This window comes from Psammomys obesus, unplaced genomic scaffold (genome assembly GCF_907164565.1).
Source record: "Psammomys obesus unplaced genomic scaffold, mPsaObe1.curated_primary_1811, whole genome shotgun sequence".
NCBI classification, from domain to species: Eukaryota; Metazoa; Chordata; class Mammalia; order Rodentia; family Muridae; genus Psammomys; species Psammomys obesus.
In genome coordinates, this window is record NW_026596134.1 from 12,839,215 (window position 1) to 12,852,762 (window position 13,548).

General features: G+C 43.5%; 1 protein-coding gene across 1 annotated transcript in view; it reads left to right on the forward strand.

Moving 5' to 3' along the window:
• Positions 1 to 13,548, forward strand: part of Kcnk10 (potassium two pore domain channel subfamily K member 10) — a 144,443-nt gene that overhangs the window by 43,421 nt on the left and 87,474 nt on the right. Inside the window, exon 2 of the mRNA XM_055593139.1 lies at positions 6,570 to 6,904. Within this exon, the coding sequence (XP_055449114.1) occupies positions 6,570 to 6,904 (335 nt within the window). The remainder of the gene's footprint in view (positions 1 to 6,569; positions 6,905 to 13,548) is intronic.

The following is a 13,548-nucleotide window of genomic DNA, read 5'->3' on the forward strand; positions in this document are numbered from 1 at the left end:
CGTTTTCTTTATCTTTGCGGTGGAGCTGATGGCTGCAAGCACGCATTTGTAGGCCTCCAAATGGAGGGCGTGTAATTGGCCAAGAGCCCAGGGAGTTTCTGTGAAACCCATTGGCTGACATGTACGGCAGGTGTGCTTCTCATGAGCTATTCTCAGCAGGAGCTGAACCTGCAAGGGTGCCACGGTGGAATCGTTCATGGGTGATCGAGGACTTCACAGATGGCTGACTTTGGCTCGAGAATTCCTTGACAGATTTTCCAAACCTTTCTTGGACTGCAGGTGGTCCAGAGTGCTTCCATCCATCCATTCCTCTTCCCCTTTCGTCTTCACTCGAGGGCAGACCGACATCGTGTCTGGTGGCTGCTCTAGCCTCCCTGAACCCTCTCATTTCTTTTCACATATGCATTTCCCCTTATGAAAGTAGGAGCGCATTCACCTCCCTTTTGGTACCTGTTTATGGGAAAGTCTGGACACATATAGTGCGATAAATGACACAGTGAAGATCAATGCGGTGGTGTCAACGGTGTTTAAAAGAATGGCAGGCATTGATTGAGGCTCCCACACCATTGCCGTTGGCACCACTGCCAATGCCAGCTGCTGCCAGTGCCGCTGCAACCATCACCAGCAGCACCAACAGGACCAACCTATCCAGTGTCACTTCTTTGCAAAAGAAGACAGTCCATTATGACTCACCCAGGTCACCAGGCAATCTCCTGCTAGAGTGAGAACAGTTCTATTTTTTTTCAGGTAGACAGAGTAAGGAAAACACCCTCTGAAAATTTCTTCAACCTCAAGGGGAAGCAGACTCCAAATCGGTTTCTAGCCACTGAAATGTGCAGTCGTATTTGCTAAAGCAGCCAACTCCATTTTTAGTCAAATGCACAAAAGGTTTTGTAACGTTCTGAAGTCCCAGCCAGGACTCCTGACATCTGCAAATATACTCCAATCAGAGAACGAGGGCAGCTCATTTGCTGTTCCTGAGAGCTCTATGAGGTTAAAAGGAGTGGAGTCATTATTCACATTTCACAGATGAGCAGACAGAGCAGATAATCGACAGTTTCAAGGTCACCCAGTCCATGATGGTTTGGGGATAAAACTGTTTTGTTTTTGGTTTTGTTCTGGTATTTTGCAAACTGAGGCATTGTCAGATTTTATTCAAACTCTGTTCCTGAGGACAGTCCTTAGCAAACTGGTACAGAGAACTGGCCTAAAGCCTAAAAGAGCTTTCCCAGGCCCAGTTCCACCTAGCATTGGTGTGCTGGGATTTCTGGAACCATCTGTTCTGTGCCGACTGGGGAAAGATCTACCGCAATAGTTTTAAATGCGTTTGTAAGCGAGCAAAAGTAACAGAATCAATACTGAGTGGCAAATAGAGAGAAATAACAAGTAGGGAGCAAAGCATCATCAACCCAGGTGCTCAGTGCTCACAACTCCAGCAGGGATGAATGGAATGGCCCGATTCAGAAAGAAAACAAAAGGTAACATCATCAGTTTTTTTTTTTTTTTTTAATGAAGGGAGGGGGACTGCAAACATTCAGCAGAAATTGACTAGGGAAGCCCTTGGGAGGCACTGGGCTGGGGTGTCACAGCAATTCTGTGTAGAGCAGAGCAGACACTCTGGTGAGGCTTCTGAGTGAAAAGAACAATAGCAGCAGATGGAGATCCCCAAGATACCTGAAATCAGCAGAAACAACCAGGAAGAAGCTACGGCAGTTAGCAGGCGTCCTAATGGACAGAGTTCTGGGTAGAGGATCCTCTGCTCGCTGTGGATGAGCTCTGGCTTCCTGTTCCCACTGTAGGCATGGGTGCCCTACAGGATGAATAATAGCAGCCTCAGAGTTCATCTTCTTGCTGTCTTCACCAACACAGTATTGTTAACACCATTAGATGTTTGCTGTTTTCCTCTTTGGTACAGAGTTAAGAGGCCATTCTTCCCAGGACAGGGAGGATACAGGGAGGGCCGCCTAGCTCCCAGAGTTGTCATTATAGTTCTCACCTCCTCCTCCTTTCCCCCTTCTCCTTCTCTTCTTCTCCTTCTTATTTCTTCTTTTTATTAGTGTTTAAGAATTTCATATCTAATGAATTTTGATCACATTCATTCTCCTCCCCCAATCTACCCTTCTTCCCTACCCACACAACTCTTACATCTCCCTTTTATTTTTTTATTTTTTTAAAGTCTATCATGTTCTCTTTGTGCTGCCTGTTCACTCTTGGGTGTGTACCTCTTCTTCCACAATTATATCTGAGTCTTGGGAAGAGGACAAGGGATATAGTTGTCCCATTGAGGGTTGAACATTCTGTATTGTCTTATTCTCTGCATCTTGACAAGTTGTGGATCCCTATGTAATGGCATCTACTGCAAAAAGGAGCTTTTCTGATGAAGGTTGAGAGGTACTAACTAGTAATAAGGTACTAATCTACGGTAGAGCAATTAGTCTTTGGGAGCCGGTTTAATACAATACGAAGTTTATTCAGTAGAATAATAGTGGAGATTTGCCCTTAGGGCCTGTGACCTGTCTAGCCACATGCTCTTGATACACGTGACAGTTTACCTGTATGCTGCACATTATATTTATCCTTTAAAGTGTTTATGGAATGTTACAAGTCTTTTTGAACTTTATTTTGTAATATATAAAGTAGATTGATTTAATACATTTGGGGCCATATGCAAATCAAAACTCGTAAACTGTAATTTTAAAAATCCTGTTATTTTCTTATTTGATTAGCTTGTCTATCCCACATCCAGCTGCAGGATCACTTATTTAACCTTAAGTTTAACGTTTTAACATATTTAATTTACACATTTGTTTTCATCATAACATACTTTCCTTCTCAAGGAGCTGGGACCCAGTTGTTTGGAGTATGGCACAATGATTGTTCTTGGCAGCTTCAGAGCTTTGTAAGGACATCCATGAAAGGACTAGATGGGTCCCTCCCTAGGGGGACACCAAGAAGACAAAGAATGTATGGAGGTTAGGGTCAGGCAATTCAGATGGTCAGTTGTCTTTTGGGGAAAGTTGTCATGGTAGCCTCTCTTTTTTTATGTTTTATTTTATTTTATTAATTACACTTTATTCACTTTGTATCCCCCCATAAACCCCTCCCTCCTCCCCTCCTAATTCCACCCTTCCTCCCCCTTCCTCACACATGCCTCTCCCCAAGTCCACTGATAGGGGAGGTCCCCCTCTTCTTCCTTCTGCTTTTACTCTATCAGATCACATCAGGAGTGGCTGCATTGTCATCTTCTGTGACCTGATAAGGCTGCTCCCCCCTCAGGCGGAGGTGATCAAAGAGCAGGCCAATCAGATTATGTCAGAGGCAGTCCCTCTTCCCATTACTATGGAACCCACTTGGACACTAAACTGCCATGGGCTACATCTGTGTAGGGGTTCTAGGTTTGAAATTTTAGGGCCTGGAATCTGGATGATATCTATCACAAATGAAAAAGAATCAAAAACAGAAGGCAAATTAAAAGATCCAAGGTATGGCCTGATGTCTTAGGATTCAGCTGAGCTCTGGAAGCAGAGATCATGGTCAACTTTCTAAGGAGGCAGGAGGCGACTTAGGTCCCTTCTGGGTTGAGTTTATTGTCAAGGTAATTAATGTTAATGTTTATTGTGGTGGTAATTCTGAGGTTGTGACTGTGTGTAGTTTGAAATAATATTTAATGACAATGACAAGAGCAATAGGAAACAAACACTTGCCCTCCCTTTGGTTCTATACCAAGAACTGAAGATGGACTTTCTGCTGAGTCATGGCACACACCTCTAATACCAGCATTTAGGTGTCAGAGATAGGAGAATTTCAAGGTTAAGTCTAGTGAGACCCTGTATAATAGGAAAGAAGAAAAAAAAGAGTGGTAATCTTCTCTGACTCCAAAAGCAAGCAGGCTAGAGAAGAGACAGCTTGTGGAGACAGGCTGATGAATGTGCATAGAAGAGTCCACAAAGGTTCCACAGAAGAGGCAGCTTTGGGCTAAGAAGCGTGTTGATGTGAGTTTGTAGATTCTGGGCTACTACGGGGAGGTAAGAACGGGGCCTGCATTTTAGTCCCGGAGCTTGGTCATTGTTTTTAGTCTGACAGTGCTTGTCTGCCTTGTGTGTGTGATTGCACTGTGTCAGCTCTCCCTCCTTCCTTCCATCCATATTGCCTTATCCAGTCATCATTGGCTGGCTGCCTACTGTGTGTCAGACACAATGGACACAGAAGTGGGGCGGGGTGTGTGTGATATGGTTCCTGCCTCTGGAGACCTTTTGGTCTAATGAGAGATCTGGGCCAGGGAGACTAATGTAGCAGAAGTATATTTATTTCTTGGGACCGCTAATGAATGTTCACAAACCTAGTGGCTCCACACAGCAACTTATAATTAACTGGTTTCTTTGGGAAGCTCCTGGAGAGAGCCACAAGGCCTGACCTACAGCTGTAGGATTCCAGCCTCTGCTTTTGCCTTTATTATCTACCTGTAGTACTGTCATGCAGTCTTGTGATAGCCACAATCTAGGACAATCTCCTCATCCCAGGATCTTAAATCACATCTTGCTATGTAAGGTAATGTTTGCACAGGTGCTGGAGCTAAGATGTGGGTATCTTTGGGGGATATATATATATTTTTTCCTGCCAACCTTTGGGTAGACGGGAAGAGATACTTCCAGAGATAAGATTTAACCTGAGATTAATGGGCCAAAGCTGGGTAGAGGCGGAAATAGGGAATTGACTTAGGAGGCTGCTAGGCTAGTTTAGACAAGATGTGACGGTGGCATGGATGAGGCTGATAGCCGTGGGTGCATGGGTGCAGGCAGTCTTGAAGAAAAGCTCTCCTGGACAAAAAAGACTCTCCTCAGTGTCTACAAGGGGTAACTGAGAATCTCAGTTCGTTGTCTTTGGGGAGGGGCATCAAAGAATACCTAATCGGATTGGATGATTTTAACTTTTAGAGACTATGCAGAATTTTGTATTCACATTAACTCCAAGGGGAACTTAATATTTAATGACTGTTGAACAGTAAAAGGTGGATGGTTAGCCTGGTTTCAAAGAAAAAGCTGATTTCAAGGACCTAGTAGAACATATATTTATAGACATGCGTTTTTCTAAGCAGCTGTCCCTCTAGTGCAGTGTGGTCAGCATCAGGCCCATTTTCAAGGAAGAGTGACATCATAGATTTACCCAGACACCCAGTACAGAGCAGCTTAGCCCCACTGGGGCAGTATTATTCACCACAGGTATGTGCTAATACCTTATTTACACAACAGTCAGGGTGCTGCCCAAGCAGAGGTCATAATGAGAATCAGGATAATAAAAGCAAGAACAGATTTAAGTGCCGTGACCGCTCATAGCTGCACAAGACAGATCTCTGTAGTGCATGACACTACCTCCAACTTCCTGCTCTGGCAGAAAAACTGCAGGCCTAATGTATTTATTTCTAAGGTAATGAAATTGCCTTTATAGAAAACTGGGGACCTTAACGAATTCTGTGTTCTGAGCACCAGGGGAAATTTCATTTCCAGTGGCTTCCTATTGGATGACAATCGGAGAAAAAAAATTCCTTTGCTAATAGCTAAGGAGTGGTTACACCAAAGTCATTGCATTTTCTATTAGACAATGCACTTGGGATCTATTTTATTCTTCTTCTTATTTTTTTTCAAGCAAGAGAGCTAATTGACATAAACCAACACTCCTGCTTCCTTCCCAGTTATAGCTACCTCTCTTCTGATGTTCCAAACCTTTCTACTGTGTCTGACCTTTGACTTTTCTTCATTAGCAAGGGACCAGCTTTTTTTTTTTTCTTCATTTTGTGAGAAGACAGGCTTTTAATTCTGCACTCCCCCGTCTCTTGGTGTTTGTGTGTATGTGTAGGTCAGAGGTCATTGTCAGGTTTTTGCTACTATTTTCCACCTTATTTTTGTGGAGATAGAGTCTCTCATTGAACCTGAAACTCAGCAATCGACTGGACTGGTTGACCACCGAACCCCAGGCATCTGCTTGTCTCTGTCCCCTAGTCATAGATGTGGGCTGCTGTCCTTGGCTTTTTATGTGGGTGCTGAGGACCTGAACTCAGGTCCTCATGCTTTCTTGAACCGTCGCCCCAGTTTCCAAGATGGGCTTATAAAGTCACTGATGTCCATCCTTCCTCTGCTTCTGTACTTGTACAGAATAACTGTGTATTTTTCTTTAGGCTGAATGGCATGTTTATTTTTCAAAAATGATGGTTCATACATGTTTGAACACTGGAACTGAGGGAGGAGATGAAGTATTAATAAAGAGAGATAGCTTTACAGTTTCGATCCTTGTAGGAAAATATGTGTTTTAAACTCAACCAATACTCTTTCTTTTAGAATTAGGACTCCCGATGCTCACTTTAAAGAACTCATTAAAGCAACAACAAGAAAATCCAGGTACTTGACAAGTGATCAAAGTCCCCATCTGCAGGCTTGGTGAACCAGCTTTTCGTCCTCACATTTGGAAAGGTGGCTGAAGGAAGACATCTGTTCTTTGTTTCTGATGAGTCTAGTGTTTTGTTTTTATAAATGGGTTTTCTTCTCTTCTCTCCTCTCTTCCACCCGCTTCCTCAGTGGCCGTGCCTGCAGCAGCCCCACCTGTGTGCCAGCCCAAGAGCGCCACTAACGGGCACCACCCTGTTCCCCGCCTCTCCATTTCCTCCCGAGCCACGGTGGTAGCCAGGATGGAAGGTGCCTCCCAGGGAGGCCTGCAAACAGTTATGAAGTGGAAAACAGTGGTTGCCATCTTTGTGGTTGTGGTGGTCTACCTCGTCACAGGAGGCCTTGTCTTCCGGGCGTTGGAACAGCCCTTTGAAAGCAGTCAGAAGAACACCATTGCCTTGGAGAAGGCAGAATTCTTGAGAGATCATATCTGTGTGAGCCCTCAGGAGCTGGAGACACTGATCCAGGTGAGCTGAGGGTGTGTCTAGCAAACGGCAGACACTGGGAGGGAGGATGCGGGGGTGGGGGGAGTCGTCTTTGTGAGTCAGTGAGTTTTGTCTTTGGTGGTCAAGGAACTCTTCTCTGGGGAGGTCACACGTGTGATACTTCACAGAATCCAGCAAGTCAAGGGTGTGCCAATGTAGGAGAAGAGGGCCTTTGACTTAGAGATAGGCTGTGTTATGTGTGATGTGTTTCCAGATCTGGTGGCCAGAGGTGGCAGCAGGCAAAGGATTTTAGATTTTTTCCCATTCAAGCCCACCAAAAGGTGCTGATTAACTCCGGTCTGAGTTCTCTGGAGACAGCACAGTGCTCCATAAGTTAAAGAAAGAAAGAAGTGTAAATAAGCATAGATGTATTAGCCAATTTGGGGTCAAATAATATGAGAAAGAGAGAAACAGATATGTGGACAAAGAAGAAATTTGTGGATCATTGGGAGAGTTGTTAAGTGGGCTTACGGGGGAGAAATAATAAAGATCAGAGTAACACTAGTCATCAGACTGGCTGTTTTAAAGCACCACCTGCCAGGCAGTGTGTTAAGGCCTTTATATTCTCTGAATACCCACAAGGCTATGAGTGGTAAAGGACTTGGGATGCAACCAGAGGAAGCCAGCCACCATCAACAGAGGTGAGAGTGGGCTTGCCACGGTGGACTGGGATAGCAGAAGGCTGAGGGTTATCTGCGGTGGTGTGAGAGGAAGGAATGGGCTTGGGAAGTCTGAAAGCTTTAGGAAGAGAGGGAAATGGTTGAGAGCTCTCTGTAGGACTCCTACCTTGGAGGTGAAATAGATGAGATGCCTCAGAGGTTGAAATTAGGGCTCCTTCTCAGGCAGCCTCTTGAGCTAGGAAGAATAAAAGGAAGACAGCAACACTCACGGAGGCAAGGATGACCCCCTCTGCCCACCTCCCACCCCCTGTGTTTCTGGGGTTTCTAAAGTTTGGAAGGAGAGGGATGGAAAAGATGGCTTGCATAATTCCCTCTGGCTCTGGGGACCTGTGCTTAGAATTCTAGTGGGACCACATCTCAGGACTGTAGCTTTCCAACTCTGGGCTGGTCTATTCATTTATTTCGAATGACATGGATACGACAAGGGAATTCAGACGCTTTATGGGATTTGCCACCCTCAGAGTAACCAGTCTTTTGGATTTGTCTTGGCAGTATGACTTTCTTCTTAAATAAGTTGGAAATTCACCTCCCATCTCTGTGAATAAATATGATCTTATAATGGTTCCTTTCAGTTTTTATAAAAAAAAAAAAAACTTTAAAGTCCAAGGGCAGCGTTTTATAATAATTCAATTCCTTGGATGTCTTTGCCTTTTTATTCTGACTTTTGTGGAAAAAAAATGCTACCAAATCTGTGTTAGGAGTGCGTTGTACAGATTAATGTAGAATCTGAGAACTTCTATGCCAGAGAGAAGGGGTGAAGCATTTTAAAGTGAAAGTATAATTCCATTTATACACGCGGTGGTATGTGATGGGACCCTATATTTAACTGCAGTGAATGTCATAGCCTGAAAGATGAACTGTCTGGGGTCCAAAATTTAGACTCTAAATCACATGTGAAGTTCCTTTCTTAGACATGGGACCAAAGGGAACATGCCTTACTGTGTTTGCATCCATGTATACATGGTCTATATGTTGCTTTGGGTCTGATTATTTCCTCATAGCCAAATATTTTGGGAAATATCAACATACATCTGGGACATTGGTGATGTCACAAGATATCTGAGTTTATCTATACCTTGCTGATTAATTGAGTGTTGTTTTATTGCCCACGATTTGACCCTCTACTTCATGAAAGGACTCAGAGGAGGGAAAAAAGAAAAGAAAGATGTTGTGGAAGAGCGTGGAGGTCCTCATTCTGACGATGCCATTAACATGTCTTTACCCAACTTTACTCAGTTTTATTTGTTTGCTTATTTATATTTATTTATTTTTAAGTGATGTATGAAGCTCTATATGGGTTGCCTGACAATATCTTGCAGAACGTTCAAATCAGGGTAAATACATTTATTTTCCTAACTACTTCTCATTCTTTATGAGGGGGACATTAAAAATTATTTTACATTATTTATTTAATGTGTATGTGTAGTGGTGATGGCTGTGCATTCCACAGTGGCCCATGGCCACCACAGGACAACCTGTGGGAGTCAGTTTTCTCCTTCCCATGTTGTCCTGGGGATTGAAATCAGGTCAGCAGGCTTGGCTGCAAGGGCCCCTGCCTACTGAGCCATCTCACCAGCCCTCCAAGTGGTTTCTTCTAGCTTTATAACAATGCTGTGGTTCTTATGCATAGTCTTGCTGTTGTGTATTAGACTGCTGGGAAGTCTTTTCCTGTCTCACTATATCTTTCCTCTCTTACTTCCCAAGCCTTTGATAACTTCCATAGTTCTACTTAGTTCAAAATGACTTAGTTCAATTTTCATAGTTTCAAAAGTATGGAATCTTTTTTTTTCATGTGTAAGCATGTATGATTTGTATGTGTGTATGAATGCACATATATCCAGAAGCCAGAGATCAACCGTGGGTGTCGTTCTCCAGCAGCTCTATACCTTGTTTAATTTTGAGACAAGGTTTCTCACTAGACTGGGGCCAACCATGTAGGTGAGGCTGGCTGAGCAATGAGCTTCAGGGAGGTATACCACCATGCCTGGTGTTGTTTTGTTTTTGTTTCTTCTTCCATGGATTCTGGGCACGGAACTCATTTTGCTGACCAATCTATTCCCTCACCCCTGAGACCAATGCTTATATTCAACGTATGAGGGCGATTTGTGCCGTGGTTTGTTTGCCTCTACAATTCCTATTACATGAGGTGTGTCTAGACCTAAGATAATGTAATAACCATTGACAAAGCATGGTAGACACCTGTTAGGAAGTGGACATTTTACGTATGTCATTCAATCTTCCCAACGGTGTTTGCCCTGTTTTGGGCCCCCAAAGGCTTAAGAACTGAAGGCTTGGTGGATGACTGGAAAGCCTTTAAGAGTGCTCTATGATGAACTTGAGTCTCTTGCTCAAATACTTGCCTGCAGTCAAATTTTCCATCATTGAGGAAGTAAAAAAAGACCAGAATGCCTTGCATCTAACAGAAGTATTTTCTGTTTCTTCTCTCCATACTCACTGGGAATCAGTCTTAGATCTGGGGTATTTTCTGATCTCTGCCTACTATCACTTAAGGGTTTATTCTTATGTCTATCTACAGTCTTTATCACAATACATGTGAAGTAGTTTTAAATATGTGCCAGTGAGGTGATTGTGTTTTTCCTTTGAGTCATGCTACTTCATATGTATGCAAGCTTCCACGCATGTGGAACAGCGCAGTAGCTGCCCGCTTTGTCTCCGCACAGCGGAGTCCAGTCCAGCAGGATAGAGAGCTATTTAAAAGTGGTTTGTAGTATTTAAAAGCAGTTTTCCTTTAGAATGATTTTCTGTGAGTTGGAAAATAATATTATTTGAAAAATAATATTATTGCATCTCACCACAGTCGGGAAGGAGTGACCAATGGATAGAAAATTGGATTTCCTGGACAGATTGCATGAAACTGGCTTGAAGCAAAGCTAGGCATTTACTTTGCACCACTGAGAACAAATATAGAGTATTCAGAACAGCATAATTCTGACAAAATGCCCAGATATCTTAGAAAAACCAAAGCTGGTGATGGATTTTCTGATAAATGAAACCTTGGTTCAATGGAACCCTTGGGAGACTGATAGTTCACTGTCCCTGAGATGCAGAAAACAATAGCGCTTATGGAGGAGATGGTCTCATTCATCACTCCATCAACTCATGTATCCATTTATGAGCTCATTCTTGGTATTGCTACAGAACTCCTCTGCAAACAAATTATGAGTTAGGTACTGAAGTTAGATAGGATGAGACCAAGACACAGTTTGAATAAGTTGCTAGACTCCCTGTACTCCATTTTTCATTGAGAACAAAATAGAAAATCTTCTGCCCTTGAGTGCTAGAAAGGGTTTAGACTGTGGTGTGATGAGCACTCTGTAGAAGCTAGTGATGGGTGTGGCTGCTTTTCTCGCTTGGAACTTCAAGCAGTAGTTCATTTATGGGGCAGTACTGGAATTACTAGATTGAGCCTAGGGTCTTGCACATGGCAGACAGATGCTCCAACACTGAGCTGTATCCCTAGGCTTAAAGCAGCAGTTCACAAGGGAGATATGGAGGTTGCCTTTGTGGTAACATTTGACCGTATGTAGACACGTCTTTGGTTGCCACTCAGCAGAGGTACTATAGATATCTAGTGAGTAGAGGTCAAGGAGACCACTAAGTACCTTATAAAATACAGCCTAAGGGATAGCCAAGTTTATCAGCTAATACTCTGGTCAGGCAATATGTACAGGAAGAAGTATGTAACCAATAATGTGAACTCTCTGGATTTGAGCTTTTTGAAAAATGTTAGGCCCAAAAGGCCAATGAATCAGAAATACAGGGATGATTTATGGATATTTATCTCCTTTCATCTCCACAACTATCTATGCCATGAAGACTGTCTCTAGTGCTCCTCTATAGTTGATGAATCAAGACATCAGGAGGTGAATGTCTAGGATTACCTGAGGAATAAGTGAGAGAGGCAGAATTTATTGCCAGACAGTTTGAACACATTATCCCATGCCCACCACCAATGAGAGGGGTTCATTAGATAGACCATAGCTGATGGGCATCTCAGTGTCTTGAGAGAGAACTACAGTGGTCAGCTGTTTGAGTTGAGATGGATGGGAGGAGGATGAGGGGAAATGAATTAGGGAAAAGAAGATGGGCTGGATTTAGAAGGTCCCCCTCCCCATGCCTTGCAGAGGAGTTTGGACTTTATAATGTAGAAAGTGGGAACATAGAGGCTAGAAAAAGAAATCTTTTACCAAAGAGGAAGACGAGTTGGAGAAGAGAGAAGTTGGAAGACCACTAGGGAGAATGTTGCAACATCATGTGTAATGTAAAGGAGGACAAAGGTTAAGTCATGTTAGAGTTGGGTGGATTTGACCTTGTACCACTGAACCTGAGGTTCCTCCTCTTTGTAAATAGAGTAGTTGGTCCTCACAAAGATTCCAGAGAATACTGGATGCCATAGTGCCTGAATAGAACCTGAATGCTATTGCCCTTTTTCTGACCAACTGTCTGTCTTGCTTCTCCAATGTGATTTGGAAGGAATGTAATGAAGTGAAGAAGGGTAGCCAGGCTCACTTACACTTTTTGCCTTGGAGTAAGGTACCTTCAATGTGTTTTTGAACTTACAGTTTCTGTGGACTTGATATTTTGTCTTGAGAATTTATCTCCAAAGAGCTCACCTGTCACAGTTGCTTATCTTCCTGATACAAACAATTCAAGTGCAATTGTATCAGACACTTATGCACTGACTAGTCTTGGTAAAGGCCATAAAAACATTCATCTTCTGTAATCCACAGAACATAAAATCATGAGGGGCTGCAGTGACTGATGGGGGAAGGAAGGGTGCTTCAGCTGTGTGCAGGCTGATTTGTGGTAGTCGTTTATCAGGATGAGTTCTTGGGTGTTTGATGGCTGTGAATGTCCTCAGTGGAGCTCATGTGGTCACTTGACAGCTGTGACACTCCTATGACACACTCCTACGACAAGATATTTCACAGTAGAAGGTTGCTTGCTGCATAAGGTGCCCATCAGAGAGGACGTTTACTTTTTCGTTCTAAGTGCCTGCATGTAACAAAGATTTATTTTGCCCTCATTTGGAAGCATGTCTGGGGGTAGGTTGGTCTCATTCCAGAAGAGTAAGTGTGATCAGGCTACTTTGCTTCCTGAAAGCCGACTTTCTTGACACACTTCACTGCTGCCAAAGATAAATTGCTTAAATTCTTAGAACTCCTTTGACCTTAATGTTGGCACCTTCTGTTTGGGGCGGTCTTTCTGTCTGATAGTCTCATAATTTCCAGTGGCCTGACATGAGCCTGGTCCAAACTGTGTGGGAGTGTGTGAACTGTCTGTTCTCATCCTGCTGTCTCTCACCCTCCACGGCTGGTCCCGTGACACTCTGATGACAAACAGGGACTTTCTTACTGGATTTTACTTTATGAGTTCTCCTTAAATTTTAGGTGGTGGTGGTGGTGGTGGTGGTGGTGGGTGGTGGTGGTGGTGGTGGTGGTGTGTGTGTGTGTGTGTGTGTGTGTACCTGAGGGGAACAGAAGCAGGCTTCATATCTGCTGGACTTGGAGTTACAGGAGGTTGAGAGTCCATGTTTGCTGGGTACCAAACTTGGGTCCTCTAGAAGAACAGCAGGTACTCCTATCATCTGAGACATCTCCCCAGCCCCTTTATGACCTCTCATGGATTTTTAACATTTCCAAATGGAGTCTAAGGTGCTTTACTCGGAACCCAGGCCTTAAGCAGTATTTGAAGAATACCGTTTGACACTTTTCTTGAGTATTAAATGTGTGGTTGAGTGCTGGGCAGTTTATATACCACCTGGCTCTACATGAGTCTTTCCGTGCCCATATAGGTGACAGTCTTTACTGTCCTAATTTTGCAAAGGGGAAGGTTCTGCAGTGACAAGAAGAGAGCAGATTCAAGCAAGACTCTCACCTTGCCCTCTTAAACTTTGGAGTCATGCTCATTTAATTAGAGCTCTGC